Below are 21,089 nucleotides of genomic sequence, written 5' to 3'. Positions count from 1 at the left end.
TTGGGAAGAGTTTCATTTTTTAATTTCAACTGAAGGACCAATGTGGATTCAATACAAATGAAGCATTTTAAACTGGCTTTTCCTTTCTGTACAGTATCTCTAGCTTGGGAGACAAGAGGAAAGCCAAGGGCAGTGAGCATGTCCTTCACATGATGAAATTTCGCATGATATCCTTATGAATAAAGTACTGTAATTGTTCCAATACACTTGGTGTGGGGACACTAAAAAGAAACAGGGCATACAGATGAAGGTCACCAGGACAGTGAGTTATCTAGAACTCATGTCATAAAGTTAAGGTGCTTAGATACATTCATTTCAGAGATGAGATAACACGAAATGTGTTAGGTAACAAAATTCCACTGTATAGTTTTGGACATGTACAATGTACAGGGCACTGTGGTGAGAGCAAAAGCTGAAGAGATCCATGAAACTTTAGAGTTGGAAGACGCCATCAGGTTCAAGTGTCCCAACTAGCTTGAGAAACCCTGACTGGTAGCTGGTTACTCAGCCCACTCTTAAACACTGAGTAATGGGGAGCCCACTAAACTGACAAGACCAGTTATTCTATTCATGGGCAAGTGCAACCACTGAAATGTTTCCCCCTCATTTCAATCAAAAAGCCCCTCTGTACCTTCCACCTACTATGCCCTCTGAAACTTCAGAGACTATCTTAGCCCTCTTCCACGCCAGCCATTTACATACCTGCTCCGTGGTTTTTCTAAGTTGTAATGTCAAGATCCATGAGTGGAAAATTTATAGAAGGTCAGCTTTCGTATCAATACAAGGGAGAATTTTTAATTAGAGCTGTCCCACATGAGTTGCCCTGCCTGGGGGCAGTAAGCTCTGAGTGCCTGAAATATTCAAGCAGAGTCTCAATAGTATTTTTCAAGTGTATAAAGAGTATTTTTGTATTAAGTGGGAAAATGAATATTTAAAAGTCTAAGTTCTATGTCGAGATGGCTAATTATTCTGCATATTTACATACAGCATGGCACATGTCATACTCCTTTTCTCCAGTAAAAAACAATTTATCTATTAAATGAATTCTTTACCTTAATATAAAGCATTTAAAATGGGTTCTACAGTATTAACCAGAGAGACACTATTCGCTGTAGCACATACCCAAAAAAACCCCACCAAGGTGTTATACATTTAAAGAAGCATTCAAAGTTAAGCCAAACTTTTCACTCAATTTTTCAGCAAAGATGTTCAGCATTTGTACAGAATTATTTTTGGAATGGTAAACATCTTTCCTACCTCCAGCGCTGGGGCAAAGCTCCTTCTAATTAGGTTAATAAAAGAGCCTCAGAACCCAGGATGCTAAATCAAGAGATGGCTGCCCTGCAAGTACACAAGGTGGAAGCCGACGATCGAGCACAAAGTGAGGGGTGGGGCTTACTGTCAGAGCTGGCAGAAGGGTTGTATTAAATCCACAGTCATTCCAGGCTGCCCTCCTCCCTGTTCTTTTTAGAGAAGGCATGAAAAAACCCGTGTTGGCATTGTTAAAGAACAAGGAGAAAACAGCAGAGATGCTCAAGGTAAAACGTATAAAGTGTAAGTTCAGTGATACCAATTTGTGGGCTATTTTCTCTCACCAAGAATCCTACAGTAAATGACTGTTTTAAAATTTCCATTTTCTAACTTACAGAATAGACTCTAAATTAGGCCAACAACAAGCACAACAATAATTTAAGGAAAAAATTATGGCTAAAGAAGCCAATAAAGTCGTGGATGAGAAGATTTAGAGGTCTTAAATGAACAGATCTTAGGCATGAAGTAAAAATATTCGACGAATGATTTACCAAAAAAGAAATAGCACAATGAAAATATCACATTCAACATCGTGGAAGATTATGGATTATAAATGTGGAAGAAAGTGAAAAACTTTAAAATGCTAAGGTTCAAGTTTCCCTAAAATAGATAATCAAAATACAGTATCATTTTCTGTATTTGGCACTCTGCTAACATTAGTAGGTTTTTCTGATAATTAAACTCCATGTTAGTTGTGCTGTAAAATTAGGAAGCCTCTTCTCAATCATGAAAGAGGAATATTAATCTATGGTCAGTATATTACTATGCCAGTATAGTATTAGGGCCACTGTAATATTATACTGACCATAGATCAATATTCCTTTGATGACTGAGAAGATGCTTCCCAGTTGCATAGTACAAATCAATGAAGATTGTTAAACATCTGGTTTGTGTTCATCAGTATAGCTGAGCAACCAGAATGCATTTTCTCCAACCATAATGTTTAAGGAGTGAGTCAAAGCAGAAATAGCTCTAAAAGTGATCTCATCTGATTCTAACCAGTTTTATCAATTTTGCATAAGTGATAAGGACCTTAAAATGAACACAGAATTTGTGCCATCTCTCAAAGAATCATTTTTATAATATTATTAATTGGTTACTTGGGAAAATGACTGGCACAAGATAATAAAGATGCTGCATATTTTAAACTATTTGCTCTGTTCCATGTTATCAGAAAGAAAGACCTTTCTTATTTCTTGAAAATAATTCACAAATTTTTGTTTTAAGTAGGTTTATGAAGAGCTATGGAAGATATACTGTTAAGATAGTATCTGGTGTATAGTAAATAAACAATAAATGTCAAATAAATGAACATGAATAAATGAATACATGCTTAGAACTAATTAGACTACATATTGATGCAGCAAACCAAAAGAACCAGATGGAGGCTTAGTTTACATTTTAGTAAGCTAAATCTAGATAATGACATGTTAGGGGATCCATGACTAAGAAAGTTAAAGAATTTGTAGCTCTGAACTGAATCCATGAGTTTAATAACTGTCATCCTTATTTTCAAGTATTCTACAATTTTTGTGAAATAACTCAGGAAGTTGATTTCATTGGCATACTTTGTGCTTGTAATAGAAACACATGCATATGAAATTGTCATATTACATTCCTGAGGTAAGAACCTTCTAGAAGTTATCAAGCATGAAGTTTAAATATTAAACTTTTTATGACGAACTGTCACTTTTGCATTTAAAATATATAGTAATAGGCACTTTTCCCTTATCAAATGACATAGTAAGAGTATTTTTCCATTAAAGGACAAGTTTCAGAGTATAATAGATAGAGCTATTAAAGGCCAACTATTAGCACTAAGATGTGCCTATGGCCTAACATAAAAAGGGCCAGAAGAACGGAGCTAGTGAGAACACTGGAAAAAATAGGAAGATGGTTTAGGAGAAGGGCTAGTGTTTTATAACTTAAAACCAAAAGCTACAGGTAAACTCTCACCACCAGGCACAGTGGTTCTGAAGCCCAGCTCTGAGTTCTCAATTCCAGTTTTTGGAGGCTAGACTTGCTATGCTTTTTAGCTGGCTCTTTGGCTTAGCTGTCTTCAGTGCAGAGCTTCGGGATAAGATGACATTACTGGAAGACCTTCCTTAAGAAGGCTGGGCAAAGTCCCCTGGCACCAAGGTATTAGGCAAGTAGGCAATGAGCTTCTGATATGAGGCTGGGGGTGTTTATCAGAGGGTGTTAAGTGCGCACGTACGGCCATTGTCATTTCTTTCTTCTCACATTTCGCCTCCCATTGTTTTTGAAAAGGTCAACAGGTAACTGCTGCATTTTCTAGGGTGACATGCTGGGATTGGGGCTGGGTTCTGAGGCGGTATGGAACTTATCTCACAAGACTGTTGCTTCTATTATAAACTACGGTCATATCAAAAGAATTTCTGAGGAAAAACTACCTGAAAACCAGCTAAACTATACCTCACCTCCCTACTCACATGGGGTGACAGGAAAAAGATACATGAAGAAAACAAATTCCTACAAGAATTAGTTTTTAAAAACTGAACTTTGAACATAAGTTCCCTCTAGAGAGTGAGAAGGAGAGAGGGTTGTTTTTTATTTTCACCATTGTTTTATTTATTTAGCAATAAATAAGTTATTACTTTTCAATTAAAACAATAAAAGAAAAACACGGGGAAACTGAGAAACTTCCAAGCTACGTTTTTTGGTGCAATCCTATTATGTCTTAATCTACCATCTTCCCACAGTTGGTAAGCACAGGAGGTAGATATCATACGCAGAGGGAAGAAAGGGAAGCATTTAGCATCTTCTGCTTTCTCTGGTAAGGGTGACCAAGGTGAAAGGAGGCTGAACTTAGGACAGGTTCTCATAAAATAAGCTAGAAATTACTCCACTTGAGAAACTGACAATACACTATTAATGGCGTGATGTGTGAAAACAGTAGCAAGTAAAACTAAGGCTGAACCTAATCAACTTGCTTGGTAAAACAAACTGTCCATTCTAACTTGTCTCACCTACACTGGCGAGGGTTGTCATTCTTTTATGTGAACTTTAGTTCTTACCCGCCCACATCTGGTGTGACTCTGTAGCATTCATTCTTTTGCCATTTCAATCTGGCTTCCTGGTTTAGTAACATTCCTGAGATTATTTTCCTGGCGGATGCAGGGCTACCAGTTTTCACTCAAGTACAAGTTGCAATTTCGATACGTTTTACAAAGGAAACAGGACGAAGCCAGGTGGCTTCATCCACCCAGGGAGCCTGGCTTCCTTGTGCAGAGAGCAGATTTTAGGAGGAAAACCACTGTCCAGGGGAGCTGGCAGATCCGGTTTCCAGCCATGAACTGGTTCTCTCACATGTCATATCACAAGATGTGGCCTTCATCTTTGAAATGGGATTAAATCAGGAAAGTATGGATTCAATAGCAGAGAAGGGGACTCTAAATGAGCCATTAACAAAAAGAGCAGTGATTCTAGTTACTCGCATCCCAGCTTTGTGGTGTCCAGCATGAAGAGGGTACCCTGAATGTGCAGTACTCTCCTTCTCTTTACAGAATACCCAACGTGAAGAATTTTGCAATGGTTTTATTCCTGTTTTATGTCACATGATGGATAAAACATTAATTTCAGCTTTAACTATTACATAATCAAATGGAAAAGAATTGGGGACAAAAGGGGTTAGCTATTATTTATTCATTCACTCATTCATTCATTCATTCATTCATTCTAGTGTCTGGCCTAGTATGGGCCATATATCATTTTAGTCACTGGGTGTACAAAACAGGAACAAAATCCCTGCTCTTCAGAAACTTGTATTCTGGTGGGTGGAGATAGGAAATCAATCAGTGAACAGTATTTGATATTATACTCGGAGTGATAAAGTTGTGAAGAGTATAAAACAGGGTAATACATCAGAGAATGAATGGTGGTGGTTATGGTGGTGAGGGGTCTTCTGGGTCAGACTGGGTTGTCAGGGTCGAACTCTCTGAGGGGAAAATATGTGAACTGAGACCCGCATGGCATCTATAAACACATACTTCAGTAAACAGATATAAAGTTATTGTTATTTGGAATAGAAGGTATCTTTTGAGTTCCCAAATGTCCAAAGTCAAAAAGGAAAGGAACAGTGAGTGATAAGAATATAAAGTGAGGGACACTTCTATTTTAGCTCCTAGGATATGGCTAATGTATTATGTTGAAACGCATAAAATTGCTGATATTTCATCATTTTGACCTACAAAAACAGTAATTCAAATGGTTCAACTCAATAGCTGAAACTGAACAAAGTTAGGGCACGTAGTCAGGTAAATGTTATTTACCGAGGCTTGCCACGCTTAATTCACTATTTAAGTATTATAAATTGCCCTCATTGCCTAAATCCAAATATGCGTAAAATCTACATAAGTTACATAAATACAAAAAATTTATTGGAAGACTTACAGTGTGTCAGATATGGAAACTAAGTGCTTTCTGGTGTTGCCTCATTTGATCCTTATATAACCTCAGGTACTGCTACCACATGATGTAACAATGAAGACACGGAGGTCCAGAAACGTTAACTAACTTGATCCATCATACCACTTGCAAGTGGTAGAGTGCCCAAGCAAGGATTTAAACTGAGGAATATCTTCAGACACTGTATTCTAAGTTCCGATCACTTAGTGTTTACAGGAAAATATGCTTATTCATTTCAAAAGTCAACAATAATTATATCTAAGTTGCTGTATTTTCAGGTTTACATAATATTTATCCCCTTTTAGATGTGGAACATTTCATTAGTGCCAAGACTTAAATGATGTGATGTGACCTGGGGCATATGTTTGCATACACACACACACACACACACACACACACACATATTATATATTAAAGGAGTGTCACACTGCTTGAACAAATATATTCGCGGATATAGCACACATAACAGTGGAGAGGCTCATGTGGATAGTAATGACAAGTGGTGGTACATTTGTTTCTTTATGATCTTAAAAACAAATCAAGGTTAGTCTCAACTACTTATAGTTATTCCATTTCCCTTGTTCTTTGGGCATATGATGCAACCCTGGCCAATGCAATAGGGAACTAAGTCAGCTGGAAGGATCTATGAAAAGTTTGCCTTGATCTTACAAACAGGACAAAAGGTAGGGCACCTTGGGTGTTGGTCTTTGGCTCTCCAGATGCTGTCTTATAAGAAGTGATGCCTAGAGCTGTTGGCATTACAGAAAAGTTAACAGAGAGGCCTGACGCTGCAGAGCCATAAAATTCACTCCAGAACAACTCCATCTCTGAATTTCCCGATAATAATTTTTCCTCATTATTTAAGTCAAAAACTGAGGGAGGTGTGATTACAAATCCAAACTATAACCAGTATCAGCATTTTAGATAGATTCGATTTTATATCTCATCTTCAAAATCAGAAAATATGGTATTAGGAGAACATTTGTTTACTACTTTCTAGATTTTTCTGTGTTCTTTATATATACTTGTTACATAACCAGCCAAGAATAACGCCCTTAAACTTCACAAAAGTGCCGTATTTAAGGTTCTCTGCTCTTTTTTCTCTGACTTGAACGCATGTCTTTTTATTCACGTTGCTCATATAGCTTTTCCATCTGTTTCCTTTAGACCTGAACTATAATTGAAGATATTATTGACGATTACGCCCTTCTAAATTCTTTGTGTTTGTGCATAATTGATCTCAACAATCAATAAAACAGTAAAACGTGCTGCAACACTTTCATTTTCAACTTGCTCCTTTTTTCCTTTTACACAATTTCATATTCTGGGAATATCTTCCCCATGCCCACATACTTTGTACCTCGATGTTCTTAAAAATAACATCCATGGCTTTTAGAGACTCCTTAGGAAATTACTCTAGGACCCTTAAAATGATTGAAGAGGATTAATCTACCTTCTTCTGCACTATATTGGTAGCATCATCTATCCTCTCTGCCTGGATAATTTAAGATATTAGGCCATTGAGCTGCATATCTTACACAGCTCTTAACCTACCAATGTTGTGCAGAGGAGGTTAGATTAAAAAAATTACTTTAAAATACGTTTCTCAGAAAATCTCATTTTGAAAGCATCGGTAAATATCTTGGCCAGATAACCTGATGTGTATTGTAGCTACAAGGTGACAGATTTTATCCACCCTCCCTCCTCTGAAAAAAAAAAAAACATAGGTTTTGCTTTAGATTGCTAAGACCAAGCTAATAAATGTGTAAATTAAGTGAGAATACTGGTAGGTTATCCCTAAGACAATGAAAAAGAGCACATTATAACCTCACTGAGTACATGGAAGGACCAAGAATGTATGGCTAGTAAAGACTACTCTTATAACTGTCAAGAGGGAAATCAGCAGGATTAAAAGGATAAACCTTTTGAAAACCTCATCTAAACTGTCTAGTATGGCAAAGAAAAGGGTCATTCCAAGTAGACTTCAAGCTGCATTAACCGAAACAGTACTTTAATGTTGTGGCAGAGGATTTCTGAATGAAGTATATTTTTATATTTTGTCCACAATTTTATGATTTATATTCCTTGGAAGTTGCATAGGCTGACATAATTTATAATTTAATTTAACTGAGGTATTATAAGGCCCACATCTCAGTAAGCTTCAAAACTGCTAATTGGGATAATAGGAAATTACTTGTCTTCTCCCAAATGCCAGTGAAGTAGGTCGGGATAATTAATAAGCAAGCTGACTTTTCAGTCCAAGGAAAACAAGACAGGTCTCATCTGTGTACTTTAATACCATCCATTTTACACCAAAATGAGTTCAGCCTGTGAAAAATCATAGTATGATTCAGTTCAATAATTGAATTTCAAAATAAGAGAAAACGCAGTCCCACCATGAGAGAACAGATTGACGACTGTTCTAAAGGAGGCTAAATTTACACCTCATAAGCAGGGAAATTGGGAAAAAAATCAATCTAAGTCACCAATTGAGGTACATCTTGCTTTTTAGATTGCTTTGTAAACTTGTAAACATCATATAATATATATTGTATTATATAATGTTAAGGTAAATATAAATGATAAAAGAGGAGTTTGGTTGATGACATAATTCTTCATACGTAAAGCAGGACATAGGCTATATTTTCACATTTTCTTCCACTGCTCCCGCCCACTTGCCTGACGCTTCCTATTTTTAATTTCTTGGTAAACTGAGAGAAAATATTTGGAGCTAGAGACATTAAACTTATTTCCGCTGCAGGTCTGTACTGGATTCGTGCAAATTCCCTTTAGTAGGTCAAAGCGAATGCTGGCCTCGAGCAGGACAGTTAGTAACACCCCACTGCTGCACTTCGGTTGTAACAAGCATAGGTACCTGCCAAGCTATGGGCAGCAGAGTGAGTGCCTGCTCCGTGTGGGGAGGGCACGCCGTCAGTCTGGGACTGGTGGCATGGCCCTCAGGTTCTTTCATGCCTATAATTCTGGCTCTGTGGATAGAGCACCCAGCAGCTCAACGTGAATAAGAAGCCTGGAATACTTGCTCCTAATGGCCAACCTGCGGCAGTCGTGAACACGAAACCCCTTCATTAGACCTTAAAAATTCTTTAGAAAACACTGATTTTAAAGCTGATGGTTCTCAAATGAAGTGTTCAAATTGCACGTCCTAAATGTTAAAAACAGTAATGCAGAAAATCCGTCGTTAGGAAGGCACACATACATTCTGTTAAAATGCACTGCTCTGCTGAGAATGGTCTGAAGAACACCGACACATCAAGTGGCAAGATTTGGGGGAAAATGCCCAGAAAGAAATGGGGCCCTGAAAGACAGTGTATGGCCACCTCTAGTGAAGCAGATCCGACTGAAATAGCATCAACTGCCCCATGATATTGAACCATAAAGACAAAATGTACAATACTGGATTTATGGACACACTTCCTAGGGTTGTTCGGCCTTATCCCAATTGTTCCACAAAAAAAAAAGAGCCCCTGAAAGAGATGGAAAATACCGAATAACTGCCCACTCAACTCATTTGGGAACCTGAAGGAAAAACCCACCAATTTAGGAGTGCATCTATATGGTAAAAATATATCCAATCAACAAAACAGCAAAAAAGAGACACTGGAAGAACAAACTCGAAAGCTATCTAACTACAGATGCTCTGTGGGCTCGGGTTTTCCTTTCAGGCCCGAGGATGCGCCTTCTCCTTTCCAGTACTCCCTCATACATGGCCAGGAGGAACTGGGAAGTAATTGGCTTAAGCGAAAAAGATAGCATCAGTGACTTCTACCTGCGGCCATGAGGAGATGTTTTCTGAACAGAATTCTCTAGTCCCAGAATTCTCTAGGGCTGTGCAAATGTCGACACAATTTATTTTAAAATGGCAAAGATAAAGTATTTTCCCCGATATGTTTGTACAATACTGAACAAACCTCACATAGTTATAGCAGTTGTGCAGCACCTGGGTGACAGTTGAAACGAAGTTTCTAACTCATCTTTAAATTTTAGAAAACAATGTACTAATTTTGGTAAAACATCATAACAGTAAAAATGTATTATTATGCTTGCCAGAAGTCCTACAGAGGCCTAACATGGCTCCTAGATATTTCTTCTACCAGACTCTTCCATAATCTCTGATAAATGTGAATGCTGGGAGGCCTTTGCAGGTAATAGATGGTAATTCCCTTTTCCTGCACCAATAGTATAACTTTTGTAATGCTCTTCATGGAGATTATGGCTAAAATACATTTCACATGGAAACTGCTTTAACGTATGAATTTTATCACAAGTGACTCATATTTTGATGGTAGAAGATATAATTTAATTCCCATTAAATAATGCAATGAAGATCCGTACCATAAAAGGAAGTCTACTGTGTTTTTTTGTTAATCATCTCCAAAGTGACCCTCATTTTAAATAAGCCAAGCTTAACACGGGTATGAGGCTCCTGACCTACTGGTCCTTTGTAAGCTCTGAGTGGTTTTTCCAGTTATGATGAAGAGCTTACAGTAATATATCCCATAGTCAAAGTCTTGTATACTCACAAAATGGGCTGATGGATAGAGTCTGCTTGTATCCTTTAAAAAGAGAAATCTAATGCCTTAGTGGGACCAAACCAGCAACTGTGGTTTCATCAACATTGGCTTGGGACATCTGCACTAACTGGCCCAAACTTCATTTTGAATACAGACATGCAAACAGTTTTTTACCACTACTTTAACACTATTTTCCTGGGGGGGGGTAATTTTACATTCAGGACTTATAGCCAAACCTAGATTTTCTTTCTAAGTAAAATAACTGAGTTCTAGCCTTTCCCTTAAAATAGGCTGGGTTTCTGGACTGGTGTAGAACATTGATTATAAGCAGATGCTTGGTAAGTCATGTTGGATAAAGAACTTGATAATTAGTAAACATATTCTTAATGCCAACAAGCAGAGGATTACTTAATTGACTTTGTCTCTCTTAAGAGTTGATTCACATAAATTGAGTTTTACAGTCAACATACATACCAAGAAAGTAAATAAATGCTTTTGGAAAACTAGTTATTTCAACTATTTGGAGTTGACAGAAGTGCTATTTTAAATTTCTTCTTGGAAAAACTCCTCTGAATTTTTCCTTTAAATCTTTTAATGATGGAAAGGGAAGTTGTATATGTATATGAATGTGTGTGTGGGGGTGGGTGTGTGTGTGTTTGTGTTCACTTACATATTCAACCAAGGTTCTGCTAACGCCCTGCTTAAAGCATTTAGTTTCTTAACCCAAACTCAGGGGGCAATGACTGTGGACCAAAGGGATGATGCATGCAAGGGACAAGAAAGTGGATAAGAGGAGGAAGGAAAAGAAATGGCTATCATTAACCTTAAAAGGCAAATGGGTAACTGGGGAAAACCATTTGCTCTAAGCTTTGGGTGTTCTGGGATATAGGTTTCGTTATCCATCTTTGTCCCCCATGTTACTCAAGTTCTGAAAGTAAAACACCAAGGGGTACCTAACTTTCTGTGCTGCACGACCATTATTTTAAGAAAAAAGGGAAACAAAATTCTATTTTCTTAAAATAAGAAGTTTGAAAAGGTTAGGACTCTGTGTACACAGGCTAAGCATCTCCAACATACTTACTTTTGTCTCCTATGTTTTCCCCTGCTGCCTCCCCTTCCTCCTCCTCCTCCTCCTCCTCTTCCTCCACCTCTGTGGGCTGCACGTCATCCTGCGGGTCACAGGCACTAACCGGCGCGTTCAGACAGCAGTGGTTGAACCCGCTATCTCGAGGCAGAGTAAAACTTCGAGGCTTGCCCCCATTTCCATTTAACACTTGCATCCTCTCGCTCTCGGCCAAGGGGTACGGCCCATAGTGATCCTGTAGGTGGCACTTCTGAGTCGGAAGAGTGGACTGCCGCCTGTGCTCTGGGGAGATGGCCGCGGAGTCAGAGAAGACAGAATCCTCCAGGGGCAGAGTCTGAAGATAGTGTAATCCAGAGCTTGTCAGGGGCGTCTCGATTAAATCCTGCCAGGAGCGGCGCTGACTGGCTGTCTTGCGAATGGGGGACACTGCACTGCTCCCGGTTACTTCCTGGCGAAACTCCTCATGGGAGGACTGTGACTGAGAGGTCTCTGTGGAAGAGAGCCGGCTGTGTTTGGCTTCCACATAAGGACTGGCACAGCTCATCTGTGGAAAAGAGCCTCTGATCAGTCTCCACAGAAATAATGGACCACATCTGTCAGCAAAGCACACATTAGATTTCCACCAGCTAACATTTACCAGTCAAGTTAATGACTACTAGTCAAGTTCACAGACATCTCAAAGTTAGGCTCTGGCTGATCTTTCAAGGGACTGAGATGTGGAGTGTTTAAATGCAGCTCTACCAGATGCTCATGAAAAATCTAACATATTAACATGCAAAATTTTACAATGAAGCCTAAGAAAATCTGAATGCTTACATAAGAAATATTCAGCAACAACAAAAATCTGAAGTTTTAAAAATCTCGATGCATTTGAAACCATGAACAATTGTTGTCAAATTCATATTTCCGGATTTTATGGAGTTTGGGGGTGAGGGCAAGGAAAGAGGCTTTGGATGTTAAAACAAGATGCCTATAATCAGACAGAACTCCTCCTCTTCCTCACAACTGAGTGTCTGCTCCTATGGGCCCCAAGGAAAAGCTTTCTTAGGGTCTGGTCAATTTGTGGTGCTTTGTAGAGAGTGAAAAATATAGACAGGATGAGATTATACCCTGATGAGGATTAGCATTTGCCTTGACAAATGGGATACTTTTATTCCCAGAATTTCAAGTTGGGGAATATATAACATAGCAAAAAGCACAACAAAGAAAAAGGACTGGCATCAAGTGAGTGCCTTAAAGGACTTGCAGGCGCCCCTGCTGGGGAAAAGGCTTACTCTAGCTCCTGTGCCTAACAGATCTGCCCGGGCTCCTTTCTGGCAGGAGCCAGATTTATCAAATGTGATCTGGCAAACGGGGCTGGGGCTGTGGTCAGGACAAGCCTGGCTGAGGCGAAAGCACATACTGCCCCTCTGGCTAGAGGAGGAGAAGTTAAGTGGCATCTTCTGGGGGCAGTTTATCTTCCCACATGTTAATAACATATAAATAGTTTCCTTCTTAAAATCCCCAAGCTGCTATTATTAAAGAGCTGTTCTCTGAAGCTGCAGCTTCCCTTTCTTCTTCTTTTAGAAATATTTTAAAGGAATTATTCAGGCCCTGATGTTTTAGGGAAAGAGAGAAAACATGAAATAAACTATACCTTGTCACTGACTTCATGATTTCATTTCTATCCCTCATCCTTGAATTCTGTTGCACTCACTAAACTGCTGTGTTCATTAAAGAAATGTGCATACATATAGGAACAATTCTTAGGTAATAGACATTGTCATCAAACGTTGTTATTAAAAATGTGGCTTCCCCTTTTAGTTATTGGCCAAAAGTGCCCATTTGTTTATTTCAGAAATATTTATTAAGCACTTAATAAATAAGTGCCAGTGCTGGGCTAGGCCTTGGGTATGTGTAGATCAATCTAACAGGGTCCCTGTTTGCAAAAGGTCCATAGTCTAGTCCAGTGAGCTATTTGTAGTCCCAGATATTCTGATTTAATGTCTGCATCTGCATTTCTAAAATGTTCCAGAGGTGATTCTTATGCACAGCCAAGACTGAGAAGTGGCCTCAAATTATATCAACATCTTGTGTAGTGCTTTTCTTATTTAAAATCCTCTAGAGTAATATGGAGGTGTAATTAGGTTGGCTGCTGTTGTCACTTAAATAAAGCTTCCATTTCCTATGTGGAAGACTCAGTCCCAAGATAGGCAGAATTGACTCTTATGATGCCATAACCATGTAATATATTGTCAAAACTGGGACACTACTGAGATGCTCTTAATAATTCTGATGGGAAATGGGCATAAAGTGGGATAGTCCCGAGAAAACCAGGACAGTTGTTTAGCCCATTAAAAGATTAAAGTATAGTCTATACACAGAATAATTTATACAGGTTTAAGAAGCCTGGAGTACCATATAAACACATACACTAAGCCAGACCCCGTGACTGTCTAAAAAGCTGTATGTCAAAACATGTGTTCAATATAGATATAATATTAATTTTTATGAATTGTTTCTTAAGGACACAGGAATGAACTTTATTAGTGTAGGAATATATAAGGTCCATTTATATATCTTTTTCTAAGAAAATTTTTTTTGTTGATGACATTTCTGTGAAGGCTACTCTAAAAATAGACCTGGGCAGATATTTATTATGCCTGGAAACTGTGGTGACTATTTCTCCTCATTAAACAATCTTTGCATACTTAAATTTTTCCCCCTTATAGCTTTTAGATTCCCTATTCCCTATTTTCCTTCCTCTTAGGAATCCTGAGGTCCGACATGCAATTCACTACATAATTGTTTTTAATGAACGAAGGGGTATTCCTGGTCAAAGAATCTGATGCCAAATTATGGTAACATGCCTGTTGACAACTTACAGAGGGAGGCCGCGGGTATGTATCGTAGGGGGGTGGAGGGCTGTCCTGTTTGGGTGTTGATGGAGTATCCGCTTCTTCCTTGTCACTCTCACTCCAGTAATCTGTAAATTCACACACATAGATACAATAACATTCTATTAAATGTTTCTAGCCATATTTTCAGGAACATACACTACCAGCTAACACAAGGAAATTTAAATTCCACTCCTACACCCCGTTCCCCAGCACCTCCTACTCCAGGCCCACCAGCTTTTATTTTCGGCTGGGTTTTGAGGAAGAAGGAAGAGCACAATCACCTAATTTCAACCTTTAAAGCAAGCAATTATATATACATAGCTACAATTTTAAGGAGTTAAGAAACAGACACTGCATTAGCCAAATCGGGTTTAGGGTCCTTTAGATTCCAGGCCAATTTATCCTGAACCTTTAATTAATGAATGATATCACACGATGCCCCTGAAAGGTGTACCATTTTACCCTAAAGATGAACACTCAAAGAAAAGCAATATATATATATATATATATATATATATATATACTGCTGTAGATCTCTACAGATATAAACAGCTCCAAAAATAATGTTCTCAATTCTCTTTTCTGGCTTCAATTCACTGGTTATCTAACAATCGCTGTTTCCAGAGTCATGCTGACATGAATCTCTATAACACCATACTCCCACCTCTACTTGGAAACACATGGCAAATCTTGATTCTTGCCAAATGCAAAAGGGCAAATTTGCTGATGTGGGCCGCAAGTTCCAAACTTCCAGAACTACTTAAAAGGGTAGAAAATGTAAGCCGCTAGATTTGGCAGACCTCAGACAAGAGGGAAGGAAAAAAACTCTGAGAGAGAAATCAGTTGAGTAAGTGAAATACAGCACAAAGGCCAATAATCAGAACCTGTTCCACTAATATCTTAACCACCCTTAACTCTAGGTTAATTCTTTACAAGATTTACAAGGAAAAACCTACAAGTATTACCCATATGAATCTCAGATGATAAAAGAAGAGAAAAAATATTAAAACATATGTTCCTTATTCTTATGAAAATCCAAATCACAAAAGAACCATCATAAGGCCTAAATGATATGCAGATTTAGGTGAAAAATCATGGCACGTCTTTTTGCAGGAACCCCTCTCCACCCAGGAATTCCTATACTGTAATATTTATATACATTTTCCTTGTGGTGCTTATTAATAAGCATAGCTAACATTTACTGAGTACTTACTATATATGCTGAATAGAAAGTAGTAGAGCTGGGATTTGAACTAAGAAATCACCTTGCCCTAAACCTTGAAGGTACTCTTTTGTATGACATAGTGGGAAAATTTAATTTGACATATATTCAAGATGTTTTTTCAAAAAAATTTTAAAGATTTTTATTTATTTGGTAGAGAGAGAGAAAGAGAGTGAATGCACACACGCAGGGGGAGCGGGAGGCAGAGGGAGGAGCAGGCTTCCTGCTCAGCAGGGAGCGGATGCAGGACTCAATCCCAGGACCCTGGGATCATGACCTGAGCGAAGGGAGACACTAAAGCGACTGAGCCACCCAGGTGCCCCTATTCATGATGCTGTAAGCCCCCCTCCTCCTGCTGCTCTATGACTCTGGCTATCGTGAACAGCAATTCTTCAGCAACAGAGATTATTATATTCAGGCCTCAAAATACAAAAACTTTGAAAATGCTATTCCTACTTTAATTATTCCCTTTGACGAAAAGATAAGCAGAAACTAGTTAATCTAAATTTGTGTCTGGTATTTACAATGGACCATGCTGGTGACAGCCAGTATAATAAGTTTCCCCTCAAATATGAATTGATGCAGTTGCCTAGAGATGTACCCAACAAACAATGGTGGGGAAAGCATGAACTATATAGTTGGGTAGATGTACGTTCAGTTCTTGGCTGTACCACTTAGCATCTCTGTGCTCTTGTGATGGTTACTAAACCTGAGTCTGTTTTGACATCTGTAAAACGGGGCTGATGATAATCGCCTTTCAGAGTTGTGTGTATGTGTGTGGATGGTACTAAATGAGGTAATATATATTCAAGTGCTTCACACCTTGATAGCACTCAATAAATATTAGGACCCCTGATCTTCTTGGGTGGATCTGCAGGTAGCATGCTCGGATAGTCTGACCCAGATCACACAGGAGATAGATGCCTTATGTTTATCTTCTTGGACATTAGGGTTTGTTTGTTTGTTTGTTTGTTTTCTTGTAGCAAGTTTCAGCGATGATAAGTGAATTCTGAAGCTCTGGGATCTGGGTTAGATAGTTTTGTGGGAGCTTGAAATACTACAGGGAAGTCATTGCTGGAGGTGAAGGGACTCAGCACCCCCCCCCAAGCAGTGGTTTACCAATATCACTCTGTTTTTACCCTTTCCACTGTTTCATGAAACTGTGGCACCTGTGTTGAGTTTCTCCTTGACCTTTGCACTGATACCTTGGGGGTCTCAAGGAATTAGTACCGCAAGTGATCCTTATTAGCATGTTGATAAGGAGATGATTGCCATTTTATCCAATTCTCCATAGCTATCACTACAAGTGACAGATGTGTTCCGGAGAGGAACATACACAGAAAATTCAATCATGGTTTACTTGGGGTTTGTGTGGGAAATCACAGGCACACCGTTTGCTCAGGGGCTGAAACCAGTTTGGTTTGCATTCTAAGAGCAGATTAATTTATTTTTCTTAGCTTTTTATTTAGTACAAAATAAATGGAACTGTTAATGTCTCTTGCAGTGATATTCAATTTTATAAGGAACTAATCATGAATAAACAGTGCTGTCAATAGAACAGGAACATTTTCACTTTACTTTTCATGTTGATATAAAAGGATAATTTGAAAAATGACTTTTTCGTCTAAAACTACCAAAAAATACAATATATTTCGTTTATTTTTATCTGATTAAAGCTTTAGAATGACCTTATGTATGACAGAAAATAATGTGTCGTGAATGTCTGACTTGAAGGTGGAAAAATACAGAAAAATGATTAGCAGACAATTAGCCAAACTGTGATCTTGGCATAATTCAGTGTAACCCTGTTTTCTCTAAGTACAACAACAAATAATGAAAGAGAAGCCCACATCCTTTACACTCCCATAGCTACAGATAGCAATTCACCAAACTTTTATTTAAATCAATGCAAGAGTCACTTCCAAGCTGCACTGGATACTTAAATAAAAAGTGCTTGGCAGTTACTCCTTTGCATGTTTGTGAAAGATTCCCAACCCTCAAAGAGCTATATTTTGTATGAAGTTTAACGTTAGTGCTGAGAATGGTACTCGGGAGATGTCAAAGAACTGTACAAAAGCGTGGAGTAGACACACGTGTCCAGTTGTTTTCTATATAGACTATACCATGAGACCTAATTATGCAGAAGGTTAGAACTGTCATATGTTTCTGATCTATGTCGGAGTGCCTGAGGAATATACACTCTATGTGGAAATCCAAATTATTTCAGAGATTCTGGTTGCGTTGTGCTAGCAAGAGAGAGGTGAATTATTAACTATTAGCTTCTATCAATAAATGCCTACCACTCCAGAAGGCACTAAAATATATACTCACATGACCAGGGCAGCATGAATCCATGGACTGAATACTTTTTGGAACCTGCATGTGCAATATAACTTACCAGTTCTTTAATCCACAATGAAATTCAACTATATAATACCAAGTATGAAGAAAACTCACTAAAATCAAGACCATGCTAAGCTCAAAGTGATAAAATATAGGAGTTGAACCTGAAAATCTAAGATTCCTTATTCATGTAAATTACATTTTTTCAAAGATTCATTTTCCTGTCAGTACAATGCTCACTTTTAATTCTTGCATCTTAAAAAAAAATCAGAAACAAATCTGTATGCACCTATAAAGAACTGTTTTATGACTTTAAAACAATGTGAAAAGGAAGGCTGATATATCTTTTTTTTAGTACTCTTAACACAATTTTAGGCCTATAAATTAAGTTGAAGTATGAAAGTTTTATTCCTTAAACAAACTTTTAACAATGAAGAAATGTGGCTTAATAACCGGCCTGAGACTTCCTAGTCCTGGCTGGGATATGCCTGTGCACACTGACTTGATGGAGATTGCTTCCATGTTATTTGTGGAAGTATCTATGCTGCTTCCACTCTCAGGAATGCTTTATTTTGTTACTTCCTTAACTCTACTACTCATTCTGGGAGAAAGAGTTCGAATAATGGAGTCGACATAAAGCCTTTTCCCATTCCCCTCCTGGAAGCAATCTCTCCAGCCAAATTTCCATAGAACTTGATTTGTACTTTCTTACATTTCATTTTCTGTATTATATTAAGAGTGTCCTTTCTACTAGAATTCAATGCAATTTCAGGCAGGATGGGTGCCTATTTCACCTTAATTTAATCAGAGTGCTAGTTGAAGGCATTACACTGAAAAGCTTCATATTGAATAAAATATCTTCCCTTCTCCTCCGCTGCTGACTTTACATCAGGCTCATGACCACTTCCTCTAGCATGTTATTTCCTCATTAATCCTGCCTCCTTCGCAGGTTTTTTTTTTTTTAATTTTGCATCCACTTAGCAAATTTTTTAAGTCAGCTGCATGTTGTACAACCATTAGGAGTAATTTACTTTATGTTGTTCCTCAGTTTTTCTTTTTTTGGTTTTGTTGTTCTTTAATTTTTCTTAAGCAATTTCAATGGTGTATCTTTGAGATCCTCAGCAAGATGATATATTCCTATAGGCAGGAACCACGTTTTGCTATTTCTTTGAAATCTTCCTGCCCTAACTCCTCACCCTTCGGTGTTCTACCCATCCTCATTCCCTCACTCAAAGGTTCTAAACCAGGGGTTGGTAAACTAAGGCCTGCAGGCCGAATGAGCTCTGCCTGTTTTTATATGGCCTGTGGATCAAGAATGGTGTTTACATTTTTACATGGTTAAGAAATCAAAGGAAGAATATTTTTTGAAATGTAAAAAATGATATGAAATTAAATTTAGTGTCCATAAATAAAGTTTTATTAGAGGCCAGCCACATCCTTCCTGTGTGTACAGTTGCTTTTGTACTGGAATGGCCGACTTTGACTAGTTTAGACAGAAATCTTTTGGGCATGCAAAGCCTAAAATATTAACTACTTGGCTCTTCACAGAAAGCTCGCCAACCCCTGCCCTAAACACTTGCTGACAGATTGGTTTTGGGATCTAGTTATCTTCCTTAGATCTTTCTAACCTTTAGCTTTTAGATGTTTAGAAAAGTTTTGGCTGAGGTTTTGCTCTGAGAGGAAACAGAGGTATTTAGAATCTCCACATAAACAAATAGGCTATGCCCACTGGAGACACAACTAGAAATATGTTTGTATATATATCAATCCGTGGAATTTCTCTGATTTGAGGAAGTCTCAAAAGATTTCCAAAACCTGTTGATGCTTACAAGGGATGTACAATAAACACTTTTTGGAAATGTAAAGCAACTTCGGAATGGTGACCACAGCTTTCAGTAAAATTTTAATTCTGCATAATGACATAGTCTTTTGTAAATCTGAGGTCAATACCGAGGCAAGATCATAGAGTAACAGATGAACAGAACTGAAGATCATAACCAATTGAGATAATTTATGGAAGAAGGGGTCATCCATCTGAGCTCTTTGCATAAAAGTCCACTTAAGTGTCTATGAAACTGCTAACGAGAAAAAAACAATGCACTAACAAGGACCTGAACTTTGGTCAGTATTTAGGACCAATTATAGACTTTCTAAGATTTTTTTCCTCCATTACAAGTACACTGAGAGAGACAGCAACAAAATACATACTAGGTGCTCCAAAAATGTCAGCGTTTATTCCCCATCTGTTTAGTTTACTAAACCTTGCCTATAAGATGCTATGGTTTGGATTCAAAGTGCCCAGAAGAGAAATTAGCACAGCCTGATGTATGCATGTTCATTCAAATGATAGTACTGAATCACTGTATAGGATAACAGCAAAACAAAACAAAAACCCCACGACTGTAAAAAAAATATTCCTTTACCTTGTTCTTGCTTAATCCTCTCTCTTTCTGCATATCCTGCAGTCAGCATATTGATTCTATTAAGCCACCTGAAAAAACAAATATTAAAATCAGTAATATTCCAACTTAATTTCTTATATTTTACTTCTTAAAAATATTTAAGAATAAAGAAGATGTGATATATATATATATATATATATATATATATATATATATACACACAATGGAATATTATTCAGTCATAAAAAAGAATGAAATCTTGCTGTTTGCAATGACATGGATAGAGCTGGAGTATATTAAGTGAAATGAGTCAGTCACAGAAAGACAAATACCAAATCATTTCAGTCATATGTAGAATTTAAGAAACAAAACAAATGAATGAAGGGGAAAAAAGAGAGAGACAAATCAAGGAACAGACTCTTAACTCTAGAGAATAATCTGATGGTTACCAGAGTGGAGGTAGGTGGGGGGGGCGTGCTGGGTGAAATAGGTGATGGGGATTAAGGAGTGCACTTATCATAATGAGCACTGAGTAATGTAAAGAATTGCTGAATCAATACATTGTATACCTGAAACTAATAAGATGGTATATTAACTATACAGGAATTAAAATAAAAAACATTATTATTATTATTTTTAGAGAGGGAATGGGGAGGGGCAAAGGGAGAGGGAGAGAGAATCTTTTTTTTTTTTAAAGATTTTATTTATTTATTTGACAGAGAGACAGCCAGCGAGAGAGGGAACACACTCAGGGGGAGTGGGAGAGGAAGAAGCAGGCTTCCAGCGGAAGAGCCTGACGTGGGGCTCCATCCCAGAACTCCGTTACCACGCCCTGAGCCAAAGGCAGACGCTTAACGACTGCGCCACCCAGGCGCCCCAAGGGAGAGAGAA

General features: G+C 38.1%; 1 protein-coding gene and 1 long non-coding RNA gene across 6 annotated transcripts in view; one reads left to right on the top strand and one right to left on the bottom strand.

Moving 5' to 3' along the window:
* CNKSR2 (connector enhancer of kinase suppressor of Ras 2) overlaps positions 1 to 21,089 on the bottom strand; it is a 251,661-nt gene that overhangs the window by 27,146 nt on the left and 203,426 nt on the right. For all 4 annotated transcript variants that reach the window (XM_044377559.3, XM_044377556.3, XM_044377557.3 and 1 more), the window contains 3 exons: positions 20,220 to 20,287; positions 14,217 to 14,317; positions 11,350 to 11,896 (listed from right to left, as the gene is read on the bottom strand). In XM_044377559.3, coding sequence (XP_044233494.1) covers positions 11,350 to 11,896; positions 14,217 to 14,317; positions 20,220 to 20,287 — 716 coding nt within the window. The remainder of the gene's footprint in view (positions 1 to 11,349; positions 11,897 to 14,216; positions 14,318 to 20,219; positions 20,288 to 21,089) is intronic.
* LOC123000139 (uncharacterized) overlaps positions 1 to 21,089 on the top strand; it is a 68,592-nt gene that overhangs the window by 21,715 nt on the left and 25,788 nt on the right. The window lies entirely within an intron of this gene.

Source organism: Ursus arctos, chromosome X (assembly GCF_023065955.2).
Source record: "Ursus arctos isolate Adak ecotype North America chromosome X, UrsArc2.0, whole genome shotgun sequence".
In the NCBI taxonomy this organism is placed as follows: domain Eukaryota; kingdom Metazoa; phylum Chordata; class Mammalia; order Carnivora; family Ursidae; genus Ursus; species Ursus arctos.
This window is presented reverse-complemented; position numbering and strand designations above follow the sequence as displayed.